Source organism: Hydra vulgaris, chromosome 07 (genome assembly GCF_038396675.1).
Source record: "Hydra vulgaris chromosome 07, alternate assembly HydraT2T_AEP".
Lineage (NCBI taxonomy): Eukaryota > Metazoa > Cnidaria > Hydrozoa > Anthoathecata > Hydridae > Hydra > Hydra vulgaris.
Window position 1 is genome coordinate 27,455,116 of NC_088926.1, and position 27,586 is coordinate 27,482,701.

Genomic DNA, 27,586 nt, shown 5'->3' on the forward strand with positions numbered 1-27,586 from the left:
TTAATACAATCGAAAGCTAAATCTAACGTAGAATTGAATATAATTGATTCTGAATTAAGTATTTCACTATTGAATAAGAAATCTGCAAAAATAATTAATGAAACAAACTTTAGATCTTTTTCAAAGCATTTACCAAAATGGGGCGGCTGTATTTTGTTAAATAAAGATGATTTTAAAATGGATACAGATTATTTTTTGCTGTGTCAATTATACCGAAGTATTATCATTCAGAACACTTGCACAATTGATTATTTTTTGTTGGCTATTTGGTGCTCATCTTTATTGTCACAAAATATCATAAGTGTAGTAGAAGAGAATAAAAAAGATATCAAAATATATAATCACATACTCGATATACTTTCTCTCATTGAAACTTGTGAATGGGATAGAGTAAAAACTATATGGATTCTTCTTGTTATGAGACTAAAACCAAATGATTCTTTAACTTTCAGTACTCTTGATACAGAATGCAATGCGTTTATTCGTTTTTTAATACATTTTCAGACAATTCAGTTTAATTGTTCAACCTGTAACAAAACTATTTGTCCAAACATTAATGAGTTTATCTTAATTAAAAACGCAGAGAAAGTAACATATTTAAATATCAAGTTGAATGAATTGTGTAAAATCTGCTCTAATGATTCTACTGCAAAGTTTTTATTTCACCCATTTTGTTTATTTGTAGAGGTGTTCCAAGAAGATGAAGATGAACTAAATATAAATGATATCCCATTATCATTTATAATTGATAAACGTTGTTTCAACTTTATATGTTGCACAATATTTAATAATGAAACAAGCCACTATAGATCAATATTTTTATTAAATAGTGAATTTTATTTGGTAGATGATTTAAGCAATTCTATCATCAAAAAACTACCAAAAATGTATAATATAAAAACTATTTTTTATTATTTGGCTTAAATATATAAAATTACAATAATTTTTCTTGTTTTTTGATTTTTTTTTTTTTTTTAATTTTTGGCCAAAAAAATATTTTTACCAGATACCAGATTTACCAGAAAACTATGACGCCAAGCTGATCGGGTTTAGATTTTTTGGCTGGTAATCCGTAAGACACTAACAATACGTTGATGTAAAAATCTAAACGATCGGCTTGGCGTGATTATGGGCCAAAAGGCATAAAAGTAGTACAGACTCCTTTCTAATCCCCTAAAATCGATGGGGTTTAAACTTTATATGGTCATATTTTTTGAAAGCTTATCGATGAATATAAGTCTAGTTGAGAATAGTACAAAAAATATTTTATCAACTTGTTGCCCCTCACGTTTGAAGGTAGGGAAAATAAAATCAAAGGGTTTTTTGTTCCTAGCCTCCAATTTTGCAATCCATCTTTGCAATTTTTTGCAAAGCATCATTATTTGACATTAGTATAAAATTACAAATGTTTGGAGTTTGTTCCATGTCTGGAAGTTTTCTCAAACACCAAAAAATCCTGAATTCGTCACTGCATATAATATATCATAAGACTTATATTAAATATATTATTTAGAAAATTATATTAAAAAAAATAAGACAAAAATACTGTATAGGTTATAAAGCTTTTAACATACAGTCAAAACAGTCAGTTTGCCAAACTACAGCGTATTCATACTTTCATAAACTCAAATAACTAATTTAAAAAAGTTTATAATTTCTTGATAAACATTTGAAATATTTGATTAATAAATTTAAAAACTAAATTACAAATAATTTTGAAAAATACATCTCTTATATATAAAAAAAGTTTCTAATTATAGTCTAGTATAAAAATTATGGTACAAACATAATTTAAACATAAGCATAAACTAGAACTGGTATTAAATTTATGAGTTAAGCATTTATAAAAACAAGTTATAAGAAAACTGAAATCATAATAAACTTATAATAAAATATAGTAATAATTCAAAATAAAAACTATAGAAAAGTTTGTTAAAAACGATAAAAAAAGTACAAACAAATACACATATATGATATATTATACAAAGTATTACACATATATGATATATTATAGAATATAGTACTCATATATTTACAAGATATGACTTACTAAGACAAGAAGAAGAATTAGTTAAGTTTCCAGATGAACTGTTTAATAAACTAATACTGAATCCATTGATTAGATAGGTGCAGTTTTGATTCTCCAAAGTACATGCTACAATATATAGAAATCTAGTTAAAGAAAAATTTGCTATATATATATATATATATATATACAGTGTCGGCCTTAGCATCGTATTTTAGTTAAAGAAAAATTTGCTATATATATATATATATATATATACAGTGTCGGCCTTAACATCGTATTTTAAGGGTTATAATTTTTTTATAATTATTTGTATTCTAATACAAATAAATAATATATTAGTATTTTACATGTTTACAAGTGTAAATTCATCGACTAACTATTAGGGGAACACTCAACGAAATGTAGGTTCAACGACTGAGGGTTTTGGTTAAGGCAGCGTTTAGTCATGATTATAGCAAAAAAACGGTTACATCATCAACTAATAATAAAATCATTGTTCGCAAAAAAGTTCGCATTCTACTGGTTCGCAGTTCGCATTTTACCATATACCTAAACTACACGGAAAATAATAACAAATCAAATCAAAAATAATACTTTCCTATGAAATGCAAAATGCAACATGCAAAGAAACGTTTTTTGTTTATGTTTTACACAAATTACTTTTATTTAATTTTTTAAATTAATCTTTCAGGTCTTTTAAACACTGAAATCTTTGGTTAGCGTAGAAAAACCAAGATTTTCAGCAATATCGTTTTCAATCGATAGGTTTCCTAAACTTGTCTATTCTGCGACATTGCTCACCGCAGATAGATTTTTATTCATTTCATTACGGTAAAAACGTGTTGTTAGTAATATTCGCATTGCAATCTATGTGTTTGGATACAAACCTTGTGTTTTATGCTGTTTTATAAAGTTTTAAAAAGTATAAGGAGAAATCGTTTTATTCTTGACCATTCCAGAAAGGAAAGATTTAATGCTTATCAATTCGTTGCAAAAGGAGAACACTGTTAATGTACTATTATAGATTTACTGTAAGTTTACTTTGAAGAGCTAAAATCTTTTAATTGCTTTAATATTATTTCATCAATTACCTGTAGATACATTAAATCAATTAACTCATTTTGAATATTTTTTCGCAATAATGATTGCCTATCATTGCAAGTGCCACCTTTTATTGGAAGTGTTATTTGTTTTTGCATCACAAGTTCAAATTTTGCAAGCATCTTTATTAGTTCTAAGAATTTGCCGTTTTTAGGTGTAAACTATTTCTCTGAACTCCCTCAAAAAGCCATATTGTTTTCAGCTAGAAAAAGAGTAATATTCATCAACTGAAGAAAAAATTTTGCCATCGCAAGCTGTCTTTTTCTTTAATTTTAAGTCCTTTTTTATTTATAGTTTTTGTGGTTTTTATTCTTACTTTGGTTTCCACCCACTGTTAATAACAATTAAATATTCCACAAAGTTGCTAGATCGAACAATTGACTATTTAAATCAATTCAATAAATTAGGTGTTTCTTGTAATGTATGGTCCAATAAATCATTACATTCTTTTTTAAAATAACTGATTTATTATATTCTTCAATTTCCAATGAAGTTACACAATTATTTTCTAGTAATGTGCTTTAACTATCTCTACGTTCTCCAACTTTATTGGAGTCGTAGAGATAGTTAAAGCACCGTATATTCTGTCTAAATCGTCATGACTTTCTTTGTAAGCAGCATATTTTTCAAAGCTCATGAATTTTTTTTTATTTTTTTCAAATTTTTGACCTTTGGATTTTCTTTTTTTGTACTCATGCCTTTTTTGTCGAATTTGAAATTTTATGTGAGGTGAGACTGATTATTTGTTATTCGTAAGATAAAATTATTTTTATAATTAAAAAAATAAAATTGAACAAAGTTCTCAAGAAATTTTCATCAAATTCTAAAAGAAGATAAAACAAATTTAGTAACTTTTCGACGTTCAAATTTAAAATCGCGCTTTTATTGTAAAGGGCAGACTTTAAATTTTTTTTTTTAATTTACTATTAGAAAATTACTTGCCGCCTTCGTGCGGTTCACGACTTCGCCCCCTCAAAAGCTGGCCCTGAATATATATATATATATATATATATATATATATATATATATATATATATATATATATATATATATATATATATATATATATATATATATATATATATATATATATATATATATACATTAGGGATATGACTTTTTAATTTTTTTTCAAATAAAATGTTTCCTGTATCATAAATCGATGAACTTTTACCTAAAATCATGAAAAAAGGCCCAAATAGCTTTCTGCAACAAAAAAAGGTCACCCCCAAAAAAAAAATTTGATTTACCATTTTTATACATTCATTTTTGACCGATGTTTTAATCTTAAGCTTAATTCTCAGCTTAATTCTATTTATTTCATTATTTTGTTATGAATTTATAAATATAACGCCACATGTTACCATGGCAACGAAACGGCCGTGTGCCGGCAAATACTTGGAATTGTTATGTGATGACGTCATTGTGTTACCACGGTGATATAGACGACTGTAACAGACTGTAGAAGATTATAGAACTTAGTAGAACATTCTGGAAGCTCCAAATAATTATATAAGCGAGCTGCTGTCAGAGCTCAGTGTTGATAATGTGAATAGTTGTATGAAGTACTCTGCGTGTAACTGAGCTAATAAGGAACTACTGTAGCGAACTAAAGACGCTGTAAGTGTACGAAGTATAAGTAGTTGTAGCATTATCGTTAGGATACGGACTGGATTATCGAACTGTTATCAACATTGACTGGATTATCGAACTATAATTGGATTACTATACAGTTAAAGTATTTTATTAATTAAACGACTTTATTAAACGGATATTTACGCTCAGCTATCCGTAAAGTCGTAACAATATTATATGATGTCTCACAAGAAAAGTCATACCACAGTAACAAAGAACAAGAAGACTTGGACTAAAAATTTGGTGAGATTTCAAGAGTCACACAGAAGAAGAGGAAGCGTGGCTGTAGAAGAACATTCACTCGATGAAAAATCCAGAATACCACTTCAATTGCAGATCGTAGGAAGATACCAGTTTCTCGGAGCATATGTTAAAGGAAGAAAAGAACGAATAGACCAAATTTCTAAGGAAATTACAAAATTGTGGGACAATAAACTGAATTTTCCACGTGTGTCTGATCAAGTGATAAGAGCAAAGCTTATGAAGGTGCTGAAGGTCTATGATGAATGTGTCAAGCGTGGAAAATATGATGTTCTCAATGCATTATTTGACATCACGAAAGTGAATGGCCAGTGGTTACTCAACAGGACAAGTGGCAAGTAAAGAAACCATTCACCCTTCCAAGAGAAGGAAAGTCCAGTCTGGAACAGCAATACCTTCCACATCACAAGTCCTGTCTACCACAGACAGTGGTACTGAATCTGAAAACTGCAAAAGTAAGAGTGAAGATGATGAAGACGACGACGGTGATAAAGACGATGATGAGGACACTCAGAAAAAAACTAGAAAGCACTACAAAAGTAAATTTGCTGTAAGTATGGTTACATCAAGTGGAGTTTCCACAAAGAAAGCTGCTAAAATATGCAATGTATTATCACAACAAGGTATTGATATTCCAACTCCAAGTCAATCAGCAATTTACAAGTCCATATTCAAAGAGGCAGGTAAATTAAAAAAAGAAATGATACAACAACTTAAAATGGAACAGTGGTCCTTACACTTTGACGGCAAACGAATAGATGATAAGGAATATCAGGTAGTTGTACTTCAGAATGAAAGAACTGACGTGAAACTTGATGCACTGCGTTTAAAAGATGGCAAAGCTGAAACTGTTGCTGAAAAAATTGCCAAACTTATTGATGAATACAATTTGTGGAATTCAATTAAGATGATCATTACTGATACAACAAACGTCAATACTGGGAAGAGAAATGGAGTTGTTGTGAAGTTGCAACGTATGTTTAAATTAAAGGGTGTCACAATACCACAATTTATCGGTTGTCAGCATCACGTACAAGACAGGATTCTCCGTCTGGTGATGGACGAAGAACTTGGGGGTGATACCAAATCTCCAAACATTGAATACCCATTTGTGTCTGAACTGTTGAATAAGTATGATGAACTGAAGGATAAGTTTGTGAATGGAACTGTAGAAATTCTTGATAAATCAGGGTGGAGAGACGATATGAAGTTTTTGTACCATTTAACAAGAGTGTTTAGGTTCTATGAAGAACAAAGAAACTTCCCTCTGATTCACTTTCAGAACATTCCTAATATGAGCAATGCCAGATGGAACTCAAGAGCCATTCTCGCCATTCTGGCGTTCATTCTTATGCCTGAAGCGAGAAAGAATTTGGAGAAGGTTTGCAGGTTCATTTCATATGAGTGGGCAGAACATTGGTTTAGTAGTCAAAAGTACAATGACAATGACTTCAAGAATTTATCTGATGTATTGAAGCCTTACAAAAAGGCATTGCAGTCATTCAAAAATCACTGGAAGAAAGAGCCATCCGTCATCAACATACCACAAAGTAATCAGATAGCTGAACGTGCAATCAAGGTGATGCAAGACCTGTATGCTTCCTGCAGAAAGAAAGACAAACTGCAACTTCGATTCATTCTAAGTAATAAGCGCTAGACTCTTTATGAGACGTGAGCATCATGTGACCCATGTACTAAACACAGTAGGCCTATAGACACAGACAGTTATGTATATTGTTGTACTAGACGCTTTGATACTGTTAATTTTGTAATACTTGTATAATCATATATCACATAATGTTTTTTGTTATATCACAGTACATGTTGCATAAATAAATAAAATAACAACAGGAGTATGACTCTTACAACATCTTCAGCCTTTAATATTCATTTACTGTACAAAAGTGTACCTATTGAAAATTCGATTTTTTGGTTTTGGGGTGACCTTTTTTCAAAATATGTCAAAATGAAACATCTATTCGTTCTTTTTACATAAAAGTTCATTGAATTACGATACAGGCCTAGTAGGTTGCAAAAAAGTCATATCCCTAATATACATACATATGTATATATATATTTGGTGGCTTTGTAAGCCAGTAGGGTGGCGTTTTTTTTTTCCAAATTTTGAAATCTATAAATAACAACCTCTTTATCTATTCTATATTACTTAAAAACAGTTCCTATGAAGATTTAGAAAAACTAGACAGTTTAACGGGAATGCTTAGAAAAGTCGTATTTATATTACGAGAGTTCGGGTAAAATATTTAAAAATTGACAAAATGTTCTTAATTGGGTTAAATATAAAATAAATGTTCAAATTCAGTCTTGAATCAAATTTTTAAGAAGTCAAATTGTTCAACTTGTCATTTTTATTTCAAAATAAGACGAAACAAAGTTTATGAAAATTTAAAATGGCCAATAAAAAATTGCAATTCTAAAACACCATTCGTTCTTCATTTTTTATTCTTTTGCTTTTCTTTATTTTATTCATCTCTTTATTGAAAGATATCATGCAACCTCTGGTTCTCTCTTTGCGCTTCTAGAAAACCATTATCTTCCAGAAACGTCATAATTCCTTATGGTTCATGGTATGCAATGATAAAAAGCTTTTTTAAGTTGCATGTGAGCTCTTTTTCTTTTTGCATTTAAGAAGCTAATTTTCTTGTTCTGTGTCTCTGAATGTTTTTCCGATTTTTAAATATGATTTTTTCTTCGAAAAGAGATCTTTTTCTCGCTTTTATTGGAATATTAGCCTTTTCTCAGTGAGAAAACGCTAACATTCCTATAAAAGTGGAAAAGTAGATCTGCTGTTTTATTTAAACTCTCCCAAACCCTCAAATGTAAGTCAGAGTGAAATTAAAAAATATTTGAAAAAGACGTAAACGCAGTGAATGTAGTCTGGAAACAATAAAATCTATAAAAGTTAGTCCCCCTACCTCGAATGAAGAGACAATTAGATAATAAAATATATTTTTTAGATTGTTATTTTAAACTTTTATTCATCGAAAAGTTTTATGTTCTATTTAACAATCATTTTATTGATAAAAAGTTATGAGGAAGTAATCTTTCGCTCTCCCTTAATATAAGGGGTACATAGTCATAAATTCGTCCCTTAAAATAAGGAGTAGGGTAAAGTCGGGTAGCCCCGCACACTTAAGGAAAAAATAAATGGTACACATGTACAAACAGAAAGTGTCAAAAGAGTTAAAAGAAATAAAATTTATTTATTGAACTAGAAACAAAAAAAAAAATTACTGTGTACCTTAATAATATACAGAACCTAAAATAAAAAATGTTAGAAAAAAGTTTCAAAATTTGAGGGTAGCCCCGGACATATAGTTTAACCATAATTTTACCTCTTTTTTACCGCAAATATAATATATAATTAATTAGCATTGGAATATTCTCAATACGTTTAAAAAAAAAAAATCGCTTTTAAAAATTGTCACTGATATATAAGGAATGGGAATGAAAATGTCATCATTTGAAATATAAACATTAGCTTTTTATTAATGAAAATAAAGATTTTAAATTGGAATTTTTATGGGTTTGTGTCTTTTTATTGGAATTTTTATGGGTTTGTGTATTATATTAAATGTATTATTATTTATATAAAAAGTTGTTCATTTTTACTGTGTAAATGGATTAAGTTGTTCGGAACCCTGTGTCCGATACCACCAAATCAGACCTCATTCATAAATACTATTTTTAAAACTAGTTAACCATATCTTGCACTCCTAGCCAATCGGTTTGAATTATTATAATAGATGCTTTGCATATGCCATATTTTCATTCAAATAATATTTTTATAGTATTTAAAATCACATAGCTTATTTAGTTTATGCTGAACATCAAGTGGCCGGAGTTACCCGCCGCCCGGGTCTACCTGAAACTCCTTTATATGGTCATAACTTTTGAACACCTAAAGATCATTCAATGAATTTTAAAGTCTGTCAAACAATTTTAGTTTAGTATAATTTGCTAAATGTACAATTTTTTATGTAAAAGCACCAACCTCCTAATGTCGTAGGAAAAAAAGATGGGATCTAGCTTATATGGGATTTTTAATCCCAGGCTCCAATTACCTCAATTTGCCAAGCAGTCTCATTTGACATAAGCATGATATTACTTAAGTTTGAAATTTGTTCAATGTCTAAAAATTTCATTTCTGAAGCATCAAAAAATCCTTCCGTTACCTCTTTTTAAACCATAAATTAACTTGTAATAAAACCTTTAGTAAATATTATTCACGATATAAAAAATTTATGCAGATCATTTATTACATCCGTAAAGTTTAAAGTCGTATCAAGGTTACGGGTAGTGCATCCAATACCGAAATTACTTTTCAATACTGGTATTTCGGTACGGAATAACTTTAATACCGGTATAATAGCGGTATTTTATTTTTTCCTCTTAAACGCGTGTTCTACCTAAGTGAGTGACGCTATATTTTTAATCAGTGATTGGCATGTTTTTTTTTTAAATCACGGAAAAAAATCGCGTATATGTTTTGTCTATTATTTTCACAATAATAAAACTGGCAATCTTCAGTTTACTCTAATTTAATTCTAATTTAAATAAATATTTTGTTTACAAATAATGGTATTCATTAAAATAAATTAAGATTGAAGCGGAATCGCGCACAGAACAAAAGCAGATCAGAAAAACGCAAATTTTAGTTACTTGACAAATAAACTTTAATTCCTTGTAAAATATAAGTTCCAGCAGTATACTTTTTAGAATTTAAAAGCAGATACTGAAATTAATTTTAGCATTTTTACCTATTTATGATCTGGAATCCTGTTATATAACTTCCACCAATTGGAACTCGCTGACCAGCCTTTAGCTGAAGTCAATGCAGATTTGGAAGCAATCCTTAGCCTAGAACAGGCACTGTTTCAAAATAAAAGGAAAGGAAAACAATATAAATAAGCCTTATGCTTGCTCCAGACAAGCCAGTCTTGGGTACGCTACTCTGCATTAATATTTCTAAACTTTAAAATATCTTCTGAAAATTTTTGATTATTATATATGATCTCTGGTAAAAAAATTATTTATGATTGAAAAAGAAGTTCTACTGTGATGAATCCAATGTCAAGTTTTGTACTTGGTTGGCGAAATGAATCACTACTTAATTTAGAAATTTCTGTAGCATCAGGTCCAGGTTCTGAAACAATATCTATGTCAATCATATTTGTAAAAGGCTCTAAGTTTTTTTGTTTTTCACTAGTTGCTATTTCGTTTTTGGAATGGCATTGTTCATGAATGCCATTTTCATTTTTCTCTTTTCCAAATTTACATCAGGATTTGTTTCTAATTCATATTCAGTTCTTTTACCTAATTCAATTCGTTGCTTTTTTTACACCTAATTGAAAGAGTGTCTGTATTTCCTTTTTTTCATTGTATATGCGTTCCTTTTTTTCTTTTTTTTTTGTGCTTCCGATTTATGCATTTAGATATTTCTTGCACGCAGAACTTTAAAAATATTAAGTTCAATAAATCTAAAAAATTATAAAAAATTATTTTTCTATAACAAATTAAAAAAAAATTTTTTTTTTTAATTTGCATCAACCACCACGGGATTAAAAACATAAAAATCAACAAAGTAAGAAATTGTAAAAAAAAAAAAAAATCCGAACCCTATACGATAATCACATACAATAAAAACACTTTGTTAAAATTTAAATATATATATATATATTAATTACGGCTCTGGTGCGGCGCACCGACTGCACCCCCTCTCCTCTCATAGGGCCTGATATATTCATATAATAAGTATACATACATAGAATAGTAATTTTCTATTGTGTCCTGCTCATTAATGAACAATAAAATTTAGCGACTTTTTTACAGTTGTTTTGATGATAATTTTTTTTTTAATTTACTTTAGATGCCCCAAGAAGTCCTTACGATCTTATCACAGAACACCGCAGATGAGCATTTGAATGGAAGTTCACTCCTCCTTCCTTACCGATGTTATAAAACTTGCCCAGAGGTTGAACGACGGATCTCTGACAAGCGGACGCTTCTGAGACAAGCGCGCTAGCCACTGCGCTATGGCTGCTAAGTATTATGAACATAAAAATTAGTCTTAAAAATTAGTCTTTATCTAGATACTTAAGTTCCGGAGGACTTGACTAATAGACGTAATTTATTTAGGTAGTTCACTAGAAAAATTTTGAGATTAAAAAACGAAACAAAAAGTTCTACATATACACTATAAAGGTGTAGCTTTAGGTTTTTGAAAACTGTAATAGTAAAATGTTTTACATTCACCAAATTTAACAGTAGTATTAAGTTGTTTACTTACAAAAATCAAACAAAATTTTTTACTTTTTACTAGACAACTAAAATGGAAAAAATCGCAAATATATATTAACAGAAAACAGATGTTAAAATTATCAATGTTTTTGTATGTTTTTACTTTTCGCATAATTAACTCTTATGCATTCCGTATACTAATATCAACGAAAAGGTGATGTAATAAAGTTTTTATAAAATGTAATAATTATCTCATGGAGATTAAAATGAAAAGTTTTGCTTATAATATGGTTGAGACTATGAAAAAATATTCAGCTATTCTTACTGTAAAAAATATTTTTGAATTATCATTAGATGTCCGGTGTAAAATGAGCCAGCAACTACCTAGCAAATTGCTTGCGACTACCTAGTATATAGCTAGATTTATAGCACTTTTTGAGCATATTACTTTTAGCTAGCAATTCTCTTGGCCAACTCGCTGTCTTTATTGTTAGGAATATCGCTAGATAGTTGCTAGCCAAAATCCCACAGGGTGGCGAAGCTGTAAATAGAAAATACTTTAATTAAGATGATGTAGTTAAACTATTTTGTTTAACCACCTTGAATTGAAGAATGTGCAAAAACTTATATAAAAAAAGAGTAAAAAATTTGGATTAAAATTACTTCGATTGCTTTGAGAATAAAAGCATCGAGTATTTGATGACTTGTTTCAACAACAGATTAAACACGCTGCATTTTTACATCAGAAAAGTTTAATCAATTTTATACTACGTAAAGTAATATATAAATACCTAATGATGATGATGTTGATGTGATCGTTAAAAAAACAATATAACACAACTTAACTGCAATTAAAAAAGCTTACTTTTTAATGAATCATTATAACTTGATGGACATGTCAAAACTACATTATTAGTGATACTATCATTTCCGATTGAATTAGTATACGTTATAAACAATACGTGCAGTACCCAAATAAAAGTCTTGCTGTATACCTGAAAACAAAATACAAAGGATTTTTAGTAATACATTTACTGGTTGTAAATATAAAATAATTTGTTTTTATTAAGAAACGTTTCTTTGAATAAGTTTTAATAAATTTTCTTTTTAAATTCTAATGAATTTAAAAAGAAACAATTTTTCTTATTGTTTTTGTTTCAAATTTTAATTTTTAACCAAAGCACAAACGCTAAGACTTAACTCTCATGTTAAAACAATTAGAAGAACAAGAAAATAAAAAGAAAAAAAATTTGAAGAAAAAAAAAAGTAACAATTACCTTAAACTTTTCATTATCCCAGTGGGCATGCGTCGCCCGGGGGACGTCCATAAGATGTTTAAAGGACGTCTCCCGGACGATACATGTCCACTGAGATAAAACAGAATATACATCGATATACTTTTCATGTATGAATAGATAATCAAAAAAATATTTCATACCAATTGAGAATTAGACTTGTATTTATTAGTAATTTCTGTCTCAATTTTGCCTTAAATTGGTAAACTTACAAGTTCATTTGTAAGTTTTTTATTCCATACCTTCGGTCCTCTAATTGACATTGAAAACTCAGTTACCGCAAAATAACTTTGGGCTGTATATAGGTGTTATTTGAAAAGTAGTGGTTGGGAAGTAGTAAAACGGCTTTCATTGGATAAAATTCTGATTGCTTATTTTTGCATATTAAGGAATTTTTTTAATTTGCTTAATTAAGATGACAATCAATAAAGTAGAAATATAAGAGTTTTAAACAAATTGGATTTACAAAAGATTTTGCCTGAAAAAACATACCAATGCTCTTTGAGATTTTACCTTCCAGGTACTTTCTATTATCTCTCCATATTACATTTTCGTCAAGGAGGACACTAAGAATTTTTAGCCTGGCTTCTCTTTTTATATTGCAATCCTTAAGACAAAGTTTTTTATGTTTTAGAAGAAATTTTGTCTCGTTTATGATAGCGATGATAAAAAGTATAATTTGTTTTAGTTAAAGTTAGTCACAATGTTCTAAACTATTTAGCAAGACTTTGTTGTTCTATATTTACTGGTTTGAGTATTTTTATATCATTATGAGCATAGAATCGATTTGTATCATCAGCAAACAAGACTGTGTGTAATACCTAACATGATTTAGTTAAATTATTAATATAAAATAGGAATATAAGCGGTCCTAGTATAAAACCTTCTGAAGCCCCACAAGTTATATTCGTGTTGTTAGTTTACTTAGATATTTTGTGATATTTTTTTATATTTACTTAGATATTTTGTGATATTTTTTTATATTTACTTAGATATTTTGTGATATTTTTTTATATTTACTTAGATATTTTGTGATATTTTTTTATATTTACTTAGATATTTTGTGATATTTTTTTATATTTACTTAGATATTTTGCTGTTTGTTTAACAAGTAGCTCTGAAACCAATTAAAATTTGGATATTTAATTTTTATAAAATTTGGATATTTAATACTGTAGTTTTATAGTTTGGTTATTATTGTTTGGTTATTGGTTGTCTCAAAAAATCTGCTGAGAACATTAAAAACACCTAATGTATATTTATTTTCATCAAATGAGTTAAGAATATCATTAAAAAGATGAAAAACCTGTTGATCAGTAGAGTGACTCTTTTTTAAATCCATATTGTTTATTATATTGTTCATATCTAAAAAAATGATACACCCTTTTATACATATTATATTCTAATAATTTTTAAAAGCACGGCAGTATCCAGATTTATTTGTTTATTATATAACTGCTTAAACCATCAAATCCATGGCCTTTATTTGGTTTGAATAAATTTACTCCAAAATGTAAATATTGCAGCAAAATACTTAGTTCGATCCTTCGCTTTTTAAGACTGGACTCTAATGTATCTTATAAAATATAATATAAAATTTGATGACTTATTGTAGTCTTTAGCTCTTTTAATAGTAAGTTATTATGCTATCATCAACTTTCACTGTTAACTGTCTCTACGTACGGATTGATGCTGACGTATTATACAAAACTGAAACAATAGCTAGTTGAATACTATAAGTAAAGCATAACCACAAATAGTTTTCCAATTTATTTTATGACGCTAGGGCAAGTCTGTCATCATTTGCATTATTTTTATTGTGCAGATTTATTTTCAAATAACGAATTCTTCAATACAACGTCCACTTATCAAAGAAAATTCAAAAGTTAGGAATTAAGTTTTTTTTCTTAGTTCATTTCTTAGTGCATCACTTATATTGCAAGAAAACCTAGTGCATTTTCTTTTTAAAGTATCGTGAAATCTAGGTATGTTAGCAAATCTGATTAAATGCTTTTGTTAAGAAAGTTGTTACAAGTCTATCAAAAGTTTATATGCTTAATTAACATTAGGATTGTAACTAAGTACTATTCAAAAACCTCAGATATTGGTTCGGAAATTTTTGTTGATCATATAAAAATCTTTACAAGGTAAAATAACTAGATATGCTGCATATTGGCACCAAATAATATTTCAAACCAAATAATATTTGCTCTTCTATGTCTGGTAAAAGGTTATATGCACAATAGGCAAGTGATTACTTTATTAGATGTTGTGAAACTTGTAATAACTAATCTTGTGTAATAATTAAAAAGTTCATTCTTCTGAAACTTTTGTTCATTTTAACAGCGATTTTTATCGATAATGTATTTTATTTGAGAAAAAGAAAGAAAAGAATAATAAAAAAAAATTGAAAAGAATATTCGTCTACTTACTATTTTAATGAACTTCATATTGATGTCATCACCAGTAATTCTGGACTTTAATCTATGATTTAAAAATAATTAATAAAAATAGTTTTTGTCTAATAAAGCTGTTATAAATTTAATATTATTATTGATAAATTTAATCGCGTATTTAATATATCGAAAGTTAAAACAAATTGTTTTTCTAGAGATGGGTCAACTAAAAAGCAAATAGTAATATTGGTTTTCTGGTTTAATTGATGGAACAGGTGAAGCTTGCTTGAGCAAATTAACCCATTTAGTAAAACAATGAAAAACGTAATAAAATAGGCAAAATTAAAAAATGCAAACATTACAAGTGCATTGGATATATGATTTTTAAGTAAGATCAGAGTTGAAAGATAAGCTAAGAAAGTTTACAATAGGGGACTCAGTAGAGTTGTTGCAAAACATCATAAAAATAATATAAAAATATTGCGATAAATATCAGCATTTGACAATAGGGTTGTCCACAAATTGCGTCACGCAATTTTTGACTCTAAACCCCTCCGCCCTACCTTTTTGTCACTACATTGCAACTCTTTACCAACAAGTTCCGTGCGAGTTGTCACAAAACCAGTAACCCCTTCTCTAAAGCGTGACTTGTTTTATGGACAATCCTTATTTAGTTTTTTTTTTGGAAGAAAATTCATCAGTGACAGCAAAATTCAAAGTTCTTTTGTAAGACAGAAGATACATTTAGGATTTGCTGCTTGTTCAAAGCTATCAAATAGTGTTAACTTTTTGTTGAGATGGTTGTGTTTAGTTGACGTCATTAGCCAATTTAGTAATAATTTGAAAGTAAGATTGTCAGAATGAGGACGGAAACTTGTGATACCCCAGAAGTTAATGAAACTATTAGAAAGCATTGTTCACCGACATTTTTAATACTGTGGTTACGAAGAAATAATTCAATAATTTTTAAAAACTTGTTTAATTACATCATGTAATGTATGGAGAAGACCTGCTAGACTTTATTGATATGTAAAAAGAAATCGCATTTGCTTACTGCTTCTTTACCAATTCATAATAGAATCTTTTTGTTATCACAGTTAAAAAGTCTGCAAAAGAACAAATGGATTTGAATGGAAATATGGATTTTAATTTTTTAAACGAACCTTATGGTCCAACGAACTTTAATCAATTTTGTATTGCCTATCAGGCACCACATCTTTGGAATAAAATTGTTTTGCCGAATTTTGATTTTGAATTACCTACTTTTCGCCTTTATAAAATTAAATTATAAAACTTTAACTTTTTCATTAAATGACGTATTATGTTACTATTAATGATATGAATTAATAACTTTGCCTATTCTTATTTACATTTATAAAAAGTTTATTCTTACATAATTTTGTTGATTTTTATACTTTTTACTTAACATATTATTATATTTTGGAACGTATACGTTTATATAAAATATTGGTGAGTAGATCCGCGTGATTTCTCTTTTGGTTATATACTATATATTTCGGAAATTTGTAGAAGTTTAATATTATTGTTGTTACCTTTGTTAAATGCTTGTTTGAACTTATTTAAGGTTCTGGCAACAAGATCATTATTTGATCTTCTTTCAGATACCTTGTTTTATATTTGTTATATCGTTTATTAGAAATTTGTGAAATTTTATTATTTTTGCTTTTGGCAATATATAATTGTAATACGATCAACAAATGTAAAAAAAAAAAAAAAAAAAAATTAAGTTTGTATTGATTTTTAGAGAAAGTCGTTGGACTTCAGATATGAATAACTTGTTAATTAAAGACTTGAAGACCTAAGAAGAGGTAACAAGATGAGGTCTATGTAATTTATACTTTTTATTTTAAAAACACTGTTAAATATTTTCCAAATAGAAAGTTAGGGCAAAAAAGTTTAGAAAAATTTATTTAACAAACAAGTTTGCAAACTTACAAACGCAAACTAAATAATAATTTGAATAAAAGGGAGAGTTGCCCTAATTGTGACACTTTAGGAATAAATATTTATTAACTAAAGTTGGCTTAACTATGAAAACATTTATTATTTGATTAATACAAACAAACTACCCTACTATACTTTTAACCATAATTTAACTTAATTGATTGCACGTTTATTGGAAATAAATTTGTTTTTACAAAGCTACCATTTTGTTCCAATCAAGGCAGCTTATTCCCTAAATTGGAAAACTTTGATTCCTTAATTAGAACAGGGTGTTTTTTTAAAAAAAACCTATTAAAATCAACAAAAATTGATTTAAAATGGTTTTATCTTTAGAGTGAAAATTTAAACAGTTCATTCAAAATTTATAAGAGGATTAATACTACCCTGACAAACTGAAAGTCTACAAACAAAAAATTGTATTAAAGCTTTAACTGTCATGACGTTCTCTTAATTTATTGATTAAAAAGTATTATTTTTAAGGTTTATGATTGTCATTAAGTATTTTTAAATTGCGCTTGATCTATTTCTACAACCATTTGATTTTATTACTGATTAAGTTAGGAAAATGTTCCAAGCAAGGAAACTTTGGACTATTTTGTTATATCACTGCAATATCATGCTTGCAGCAATCTGTAAGATAAGTTTATATTGTTATTTTGCATTTTAAATCTCATCAAATTAAACACAAAAACCGTATAACCAAAAGCAGCATAGTTTACCCAGCGCAATCAATATAGCGTGAACACAAAATTAGATTACCGAAAAAAAGTGACGCAAAAAACTTTAAATCAATGGTGCACATGCATATTTTGAGGAGTAACTTTCAAAATGTGTCAAAATGTGTAAGGCGTTTTACTAAAAAAAATGCAAAATATAGCCAGAAATCTTTTTTTCAAAAATAAATGCAATTGTTCCAACTAAGGCGCTGTTCTAATTATGGCAATTCTCCCCTAATACGAGTTTCATGTAAATATGCTAAAACTCGCCATATTTGATTTTGAGTGTGGTTTATTTAGATTGTAAACACAGCTAGTAAAGTGTTAATTTATCATTATTAAAAAAATCGTTGCCATTGTTACCATTGAAATGTAACTAGTTAATATTGTTTGCAAATTCGTTCTAAAGAATATCCAGTTCCTCTAATTTTATTACTTAAAAAAATTTTTTAAAAAAATAGTAAATTTTTAGTCAAAAACTATGTAAGCTGCATATTATAACATATGAGTTTGTGATTATGTATTTCAGAAATCAATTATATATGCATATATTACAGTTGTATATTTTGATGAGAAAGTGCTACACCTGGCACTTTCATGGTGAAAGAAAAGATACTCGTGTATCCGATCATTCATCTATATTAAATTTCAATTTGTAAAATTATGCTACAAATGACTAAAAACCGATTAAATATAGTTGTCTAATACTATGAAGGAAAATACTAAAACATGAATTTTAACTTATTGTAACAGCCATTTAATAGTAAAAATAAAGATAATGAACTAAACTATTTAAGTCATTCTTTTAGTGACAAGTTAATCAGAGACATTTTAACATGAAAAATAAATAACAGTCTGTTAGAGACATTTATTATTTTATCTTGCTCTAGCAACCTTACGCGTTTTAAATCGGACAACTTTCTAACGCTTATCTTAAATATTACTACTTCACGTTAACTAAAGAAATAGAATAAAACTTATGTATGATAAAAACTGATGTATATAGTAGTTTTAATAATAAAAAGTAAAAAACAGTAAACTGTATAATATTGAGTGTTGCCTGAAAAATATAATTACTTAAAACCATAATAAGGTCAAACATTATATAGAAAGTTTTCATCTTCAATCATTTTCATGAAACTGAAATATTCACAAGTTTTTATCATCAATCATTTTCATGAAATTGAAATATTCACATCTTATTGTTTTAACCATAGTCTATAGAAATAAACCCTGGTCTGGCAATCTATTGTTTTCCGCTATTGTTATTTTTCTCCACTTAAAAAAATAAAAACATTAGTCACGTGATTAATGTAGATGCAAGAAAATTTTTTAAATGGCGAATTCTGAAGCGACTCAAGAGAATCTTAATTTAGTTAATCTTGATAATTTAGATGAAGATCTCTTAGATAAAATATTTGAAGTGGATATCAATAAAGCATTTGAAAAGGTGTACAATTCTTTCTTGTTATATAAATTTAATCGCAAAGTTTTTCAAAGAAAACAAACATCCAATATAATTGGTGTTAATATATATATATATATATATATATACATATATATATATATATAAACATATATATATATATATATATATATATATATATATATATATATATATATATATATATATATATATATATATATATATATATATATATATATATATATATATATATATATATATATATATATATATTTACTGATAAAATTACTTTTACTTTCCAGGTGATTTCTTTTGAGGAAATTTCATGTATTACATGTGGACAAATTTGCAAGTCTAAAGGAGGTTTAAAAAGACACATAAATTCAGCACACCCATTGCTTATTAATGCACCAAAGGAGGAAAAATTAGATCATTTAACAACTATTATGTTTTCTGGTATTGTTAAGGAGGTGCAAAATACTTTATCTTATGACACTTGCAATCCAGAAAAGATGAGACAGGCAATTAAAGATTATAATTTTGAATTCAATGATAACCTGTACAATGAAGTAACCAAGTTAACAGCTGAATTCAGATCATCGGGAAATGCTGAGATTTTTTTATCAAAGTTTTATTCAAGCATTGTTCTATCTGCCCATAATTATATTTTAAATTTAGATAAACGTTTAGGTGCTTTACTAGTCCTTCATATTGGAAACCATATTTTGAGTTTTTGTAAAAAACAGCAAAACACTGCTCATGAAGAAAACATAACAAAACCAATAAGTGCACAAGAGCTAGATGGATTGCAGTATTTAGCTGGTTATGTTGTACACAAATTTATAAAAAAAACAAGAAACAATAAATACTATAATTCAAAAATTAATCAGGACACAATGGAAATACTTAAAAAATTTACAACAGATGCATTCATTGATCAAAAATTAATTTGTACCCAGAATAGAGGGGGTTTAACTGTTGTAACAAAAGAATGTCAAAATATTTTTATTTTAACTGAAGGTTTGTTTCGGAGAGAAACTAGCCAAAGCAACCTTAAAAGAATTGATGTTGCTAAATTGGTTAGCTCATTGATGGAAGACAGAAAAATTATAAGTTTGTATAGTAACATTGTTGAAACATTTGAAAATGAAAACTCTGTTTCTTATAGTGATCTGGCTAATAACATTTTAGAAAATATGCTTAAGCTTTATCTTTGCATACGCTCATTTTCATTAACTAAAGATATTGTTCAGTTGCACAAAGAGAAGAAAAAAGTAAAATCTTTGCGCAAAACAATCAAAAAAGCATCTCAGAAACTTTGTTTACAAGAATAAAGAGTATTTAACACGCAAAGTAAAGCAAGTTTTATAACAAAAAAAAAAGTTTTATGTATTTTTATTAAGAAAATCTCTTTATTTATTATAAATAAATTTATTTAATGTCCAAACACTACCTAAGAAGTCTTATAATAAAAAGTTTGTGTCAATTTAATGTTCTTCAGAATTTTTCATACATGCAAAACAACTTATTTATCTTAACGTTTCTTAAGTGGAGTTTCATCAACAATTGTCCAAGATGGTACGCGTTTTGTTTTATGAGCACCTTTTATGTTACCAGTAACAGGCACAACTGAGCGCTGCATTCTCAATGTATTTGACTGATAACCAAACTGATGTATGGTAGGATTATCATTTCTTCTTCCTAAACTACGATGTCTTCCAAAATGTTCCTTTAAAACATCTTGATTGAAACGCTCACTAAGAACATAAGGCATTCCAGTATTTAATAAGTATTTTGTTACCTCAATAAGAGAATATGAAGTAATTCTAAGGCCTTCATATGTTTGGGAAGACAAAAACATTCTCTCTCATTCATCATTTGAGAAGTCACCAACACGTTTAGAAACATTTTCTTTCCAAAGTTTTAAATAATTTAGAAAATTTTCTTTTAACCATGTAAATCGCTCATCGTTAACATTTTTATATGGTTCTAAAAATGGCTTACGCTTTGTTAAACATTCTGAATGGTTTCGTACATTCATACAATCAAAAAATTTATCAGCAAACTTGCACAACTCTGCAGTTTTATGCATATAAGCAGGGTAATAACTTTCAATGACATTAGACACTGTTTCACTTAATACTTGGGTAGCCAATCGAACATTCATTACAGAAAATGGTGTCAAGTTAAAATGATCAGACGTAAGTTTTGGAATAAGTTTTAAACTACGCTCAAGTTCATCGTTATATAGTGATACCAAATAATATCATTTCCATTCCACATATGGCGTGTAAAAGTTCCACTTAAGCCTAATAAAGAAAAAAATAAAATCATTGTAAGTCTTCCAAATGATATTAATGATTCAGTATAAATATTTTAATAAATTTTTTTAAAAATTTTTACATTCTAATATGCGACTAATTCATGTATGCATTTATAAAAAAAAGTTTTAAAATATACTAACATAAACATACTTACAAAAAAAATATTAACACAAGGACATATTTACACAAACATTTAAAAAATAGGGAAAATTTTACCTGAATGGTAAAGGCAATTTCTCAAAGTTTTTATAAGGTGAGGTGCATCAGCAAAAAACCAAATAAATCTATCATTTGCAAATAGATTTATTGTACGATATGTTACTTCATTATCAACCAACCCATCTATCATTTTATGCATTCGATAAAACTTTCGGTTGGTAGATGCCCCATCTGAAACTGCTGCAATGACATAAAGATCACATGTTAATTCAAGAATTGAAACAGCTTTCCAAAAGGTCATCATAAGCTGATTTGATGTAACACCTTTTGTAGCAAAATATGCTAGACTAAATTTTAAATCAGATGCTATGCGTCTTAGATAATAAATAAGAGCATGAGTTGCAAGTGCACTTGAATTTGGAAAAGTACTGTAGTTGATATTTGGATCGCCAAGGTCTACATATCCAATAAGTTCATTTGTAAATTTGTCAAAAACTAAGTCCTCTTGAATCTTGATTTCATCAAAAGAAAGACAAACAAATCTCTGGTAACCAATTAGATTAGAAGTTTTATGCAGAAGTTCATCTATGACTGAAGTATTAAAACCCACACAAGGTTTTATGGCATTTTTGTAATCTCTAAGCGTTCTGAGACTTGGAAATTTTAATATTTTGGCAGATCGCAATTCATCGTAAGCAGATGCAGACTTCATTGCTAATGATAAACAAAACCTAATTATCATTGGATGATATCTCATCTTTGAAGTTGGATTAGAAAAAAAATTTTGTTGTTGCTTCCATAACATTTTCATAAATGGGGATACTTCATTATTATCTAATCTCATAATTTCAAATACTTCATCACTAATGTTAGATGGCACAGCTATTGATTTTGATACAATTTCATTTTTTATTTTTTCTATTGTTTTTGTTAATTCCTTGCATTCGAGTCTTTTTTCTTTTAAGGCTAATATAATTTTGTTTGGATGAGTGCTTTTTAAAGGAGCATTCTTTTTTGCAGGAACAGTTGAGGTTTTGTTTTTTTGTGCTAACTGTTTGTAAAACTTTTTTTCAAAGTTAGAACATTTGCTACAAATATTATTTTCTGACAATAAAGAACAAAGGATGTCACAATTTTTAGGTCTTAAATAATGCTTGTGGACTGAGAGTCCTGCTTGCAAGCCAGTTGAACTAATTTCAGTTGAAACATAATGACATATAAGTTCACTTGAGGTAATATTTGTTAATCCAAGGCATACTTTAAAATTTTCTATTTCAGTTATTAAGTCAGAGATAAAGACATTTTTTACACTTCCTAAATATTGTTTTATAAAATAATGGTCACTCTGAAGGACCCAACCAAGGACAACGCAACTATAAACTAAAGATTCATCAACAATGATTTCATAAGTAGGAACCAAGAAAGGCTTTGTAAATTGTTTGAATGATGTTGCTTTCTCATGATGAGTTACCATCAATTATCTGTTAATTTGAGTTTATTTGCTCTATTTTTAAATTCCAAGAAACTTTTGTAGCATTTTGAGTTTAAAATTTTATCACTTGCCCTGTCTTGTACAATGTGTTGATGTTTACGTCCTGGATGTTGTGATTTCTCGTGAGATTTTTTCGGTAAGTTTTTAGTTGGTATTGCAAGTAGCTTTAAAGTTTTTCTTTTGTTCTCTAAAATATAAAAAACCAAAGGTTTTGTTAATTGTGGATTTTTTTCTGTATGATAGGTAATGAAGATATTTGTATTAATTTTTAGACTTGTATTAATTGTGACAATTTTTTATTTATTTAAATGCTCACTTGTTAATTCAATATCATCTGTAGAAAAATGTCTTTCGCAAATGTAAATTTTTCCTACAGCTACTCGATCTTTCAACTCTTTATCTGCAACACGATATTTAAACAAAACATTAACTATTTCTTTTCTCCAGTTTGAATGAAATTCATCATTTCTCATCGGAATTTGAAATATGCTAATTCCTTTATATTTACGAGAACAAGAAACTCCGCATCCAGGGAAAGCACAGTTCTTTCCTGGCATAATAATAGAGTTTTTAAAAAACTTTCTTTTGATACCATAAATAAATAGTAGTAAACACAACAAGGTCGAAGGTTTCAAGATTTTATTCTAAAATGTAAAAAGTTTTGTTTGTTTTGCATCTACATTGATCACGTGATGCAAATTTACGGAATTTTAAGTTCAAACAAAGACATTGCCAGACCAGGGTTTAATTCTATAGACTATGTTTTAACAAATCATGCATCATCTCAGTGCAAACTTTAATAATAGGAAGGCACTGTCATAAATAGAGAGAAATATTGGTACTTAATGTAGCCATGATTTAGAAAAATCACGTGTCACACTAAATCCAAAGAATGCTATTACACCCCTAACCCTCTCTTTAAAATCGCCCCTGGTACAAGCCCTGAAAAAAAAATTTTATAATGTAAATTTTTCCACTTCTTTTCCTTGCCATCTACTTGAATGCTATTGTACGTTAATTGTAATTATTCCAAAATACATATTTCAATTTTTGAGCAACTTAACCTAGACAATAATCATTTTTTATAACCTTAGCATACACTTTGTAATTTATCCATAATAAGGTGTATATCAATGTCTTTTTTGAGTACTCTTCAGCTTTATAAAGCAATCTATAAAGAACTTTAATGCAAGAATGATGATTTTTGTGATTAGGCAATTTTTCTAAAATTTCCAAAAACGTTTCGTAAAGTTCGGTAATTTTTATTTTATCACCTATTTTTGCTTGATGTAGTTGCATTGCATATTTTTGAAAATCCTTACAGTCAATTTAAAGTCTCGAAATGACTCTTCTTTTGCCATGTTCCATTACATGAAACAACAAAATTACCAGCTACTTCAACTTTGAATAAGCTTGTAAAAATAAAAAGTTAAGATAACAAAATTAAATCTGCTCCATTTTACATTTTCACATCAGTTACTCTTTGGTATATATTTTAAATTATATCTTGAATACCAAAAGTACTGTTTTCTGGCATTGATTATATAGTCAAACATGGTGTTTGTTTTTATGACTAACGTATTAATACACCTTAACGTAATTATAACGCTCTTCATTTTTGATTATGTTTTGAAAAAATTTTGAACTATTTTTCAAGTTAAAAAAATCAGTCCACAATCGTAAAGAAAACTTTACACGAAACACGAGTGATTATACTTGTTTTATCTCAAACAAATGAGAGTTTACTTATAAAAATTTGCTCTTTTGCAGAAAGCTATTTGCATTGTTAGAGCGCTTCAAATCAAGATAAAGTATTTTCAAAGACAGCATAATCTAAGAAGACAAAACAAAAAGTTAGCTGAAATTCATTTTGAGCATCAATCCAATGCTCTATTGCAATTGTTATAGGATATAGAAAAGCAAATGACAAGCGATGACGTAAAGTTTTGCTAAAATTTGTTAATAATGCTCATTTCAAAAAAACAGTTATGCAGATAAAAAATTTACAAAGAAACGATTTTTTTGTATTATAATTCTTTCATGTTTCTATTCATTTTAAATTTTTTCAAGTAAGTGTGCATTTGTTGTACATTTTTTAAAACAGGAAAATATTTTCCTGTTGTAACTAACATGCGAAAAGTTGCACATTTGTTAAAAGTAAAGCAAACTCAAATTAGATTACTTTTTTTTGCAATGATTGAATATTATATTTTGCAGTATTCTTATTTGACATAAGTATAAAGATATAATTGTTTAAAGTTGGCTCCATGTCATTAAGTTAGGAAGTATCTCAAACACTAAAAAATCCTGGGCACATATATAAAATTTTATTAATATATTGAAAATATTAAATGATTGCAGTCGAAATTAAAAACAATTTATGAAAGTTTAAGGAAATCATGACACGTGTTGCTAAGAAGCTTGACGTTCAATTCTTTGACGATGGAATCGTTAAACATTTTTTCATCAAAGAAACTTCTATTAAATATAATTTAATATAAATTTCCAATAAAGTTAAATATAAAAACTTAAAATATAAAAACTGCAACCTGTTATTACTAGCTGAGTTAGAAAAAATTTTACTTTTTCATTTGATATCCATCTTTCATACATGGATCTGAAACTACCTTTTTTTTATTAATATTTACGTAAATGTAATGGCATATCTATTGTATAGCTTAAAATATAACAATATGCCAAAATAATAAACAAATATCAATAACACAATCTGCGACAAAATCTTTATAATCTATTTTTTAGTTCATTGTAATTTTTTTAACAGAGTCTAAACCTTTTTTGAGTGTATCAACTTCGTTCATACATAATGTCTTAAACGCTTATTTCCATTTTAACTTCGGAGAAAGCACAGCTCGGAAAATTTGGCACTTCTAAAATTAAAACTAATTATCAGCCGAAATTATCTCATTAGAGCAGCTCTTGGGAAAACCTTTATATCTTGTAACATACTTTGAGCTATATATTATAACGAAACAATATTTTGTGTATCCGCCTTTTGCTTTAATACAACTAAGAACTCTTATAGGCATAGGCTCATCAAGATTTTTGCACATCGCTTCTGGGACCCTATACCAAGTCTCTTTAAGGACATTCTTCAGCTGACCAAGTGTGGAAATTTTAACCTTTGCCAATTCACGGTCAATCAAAGCCTGAATGTTTTCAATCGGGTTCAAATCAGGTGAGTATGGAGGCCACGGTATTGTCTTGATATTATTATTATCGTTGAACCAATCTTTTGTATAGTATGCAGTATGTGCAGTAGCGCTATCTTGTTGAAGTTTCCATGGTTTATTATTGAGTATAAGCAGGTCAATTGATGGAATTAGGTTGTTTTCCAGTACTTCTACGTATATTCTGGAGTTGATTCTTCCGGTGTATGTTTGGCACATACCAGCACCTTAGTAATTGAAGCATGATCAGATTCCTATTGAGCTTCCTCCACTTTGCACAGTCGGTCTAATGTACCTGGCGTAATACTTTTTGTGAGCAATTCTTTTGACTGCTATGTTAGATTTGCGATTGATAAGCTCAAAGTTACTCTCATCACTCCACATAATGTTTTTCAATTGTTCTATTGTCTAATACCATCTTTCACGACACCGTTTTAGTCTCCTTTGTTTATCATATGGACGCAGGAGTGGTTTCTTCAAAGCAGAGTAGACTCTAATCTTGTATTTGATAAGTATTCGGCGGACTGTGCTTGGAGAAATAGATGTATTTTGCGTTGTATTGAATTATGTGGTCAATTCTTTGAAATTAATTCTTGGATTAGCTCTGACAGCTCTAAAAAAGGCACTATCGTCCTTTCTGGTGGTTGACAAGGTCTACCTGACCTCGTTTTCTCGCTGGCACCACCAGTGTGAAGAAAGTTTTGCTTCGTTGTCCGAACGCATTTCTCAGAAACTCCAATTAACCTGGCGATTTTTCTATTACTTTTGGTTCCTTCTTTGATGTGAAAAATAATTTCCCATCTTTCACCTTGAGTGATACGTCTTTTGCCCATTTTTTGCGTCTTTTTAGTGCAAAACTAACTTAACTTTTGTTTATTTATTAAATAATAACTAACAAATTCCAGGTAAGTCATATTTATATAAGGTTTTTTGACAAAATCAATTATTTTAGGCCTACTAATGAGAAATATGGGGTAAAAACTACTAATTAACTATCAATTAACAAGATAACATGTGATTCCAAAAAATCTGGACAAACTTCCCGCCAATTTTTTCTCCGCGTAAATTTATCAATTTTGATTGACTCGCACGCCATTTTGTAGAGAATTAAATTCTCTACAAAACTCATTAATATTATTCTGAGCAACAAATTTGAAATGATAAAAAAAATTACTTCGAAATAAGATGACGTAAGTAAGCGAGTGTACGAGTTTATTGAAATTAACCCAGAACTTTCTAAAATCGCAATTGTAAAACATTTTATGATGGAAAGTATTCCACGACAAGTTGGAAGCGGTAGGAACGCGGTTAAGATGACAAAAAAAAAGATCAAACAAT

At 28.5% G+C, this 27,586-nt stretch overlaps 1 protein-coding gene across 2 annotated transcripts in view; it reads right to left on the minus strand.

Moving 5' to 3' along the window:
• The window catches only part of LOC105848244 (mucin-2), a 142,014-nt gene that overhangs the window by 106,613 nt on the left and 7,815 nt on the right, over positions 1-27,586 (minus strand). For both annotated transcript variants that reach the window (XR_010639652.1, XM_065801528.1), the window contains exons 2-4: positions 15,015-15,066; positions 12,153-12,282; positions 2,051-2,155 (exon numbers count right to left, since the gene is read on the minus strand). Coding sequence is in view for 1 of the 2 variants with exons in the window: in XM_065801528.1 (XP_065657600.1) it covers positions 2,051-2,155; positions 12,153-12,282; positions 15,015-15,032 (253 nt within the window). In the remaining variant the exon portion in view is untranslated. The remainder of the gene's footprint in view (positions 1-2,050; positions 2,156-12,152; positions 12,283-15,014; positions 15,067-27,586) is intronic.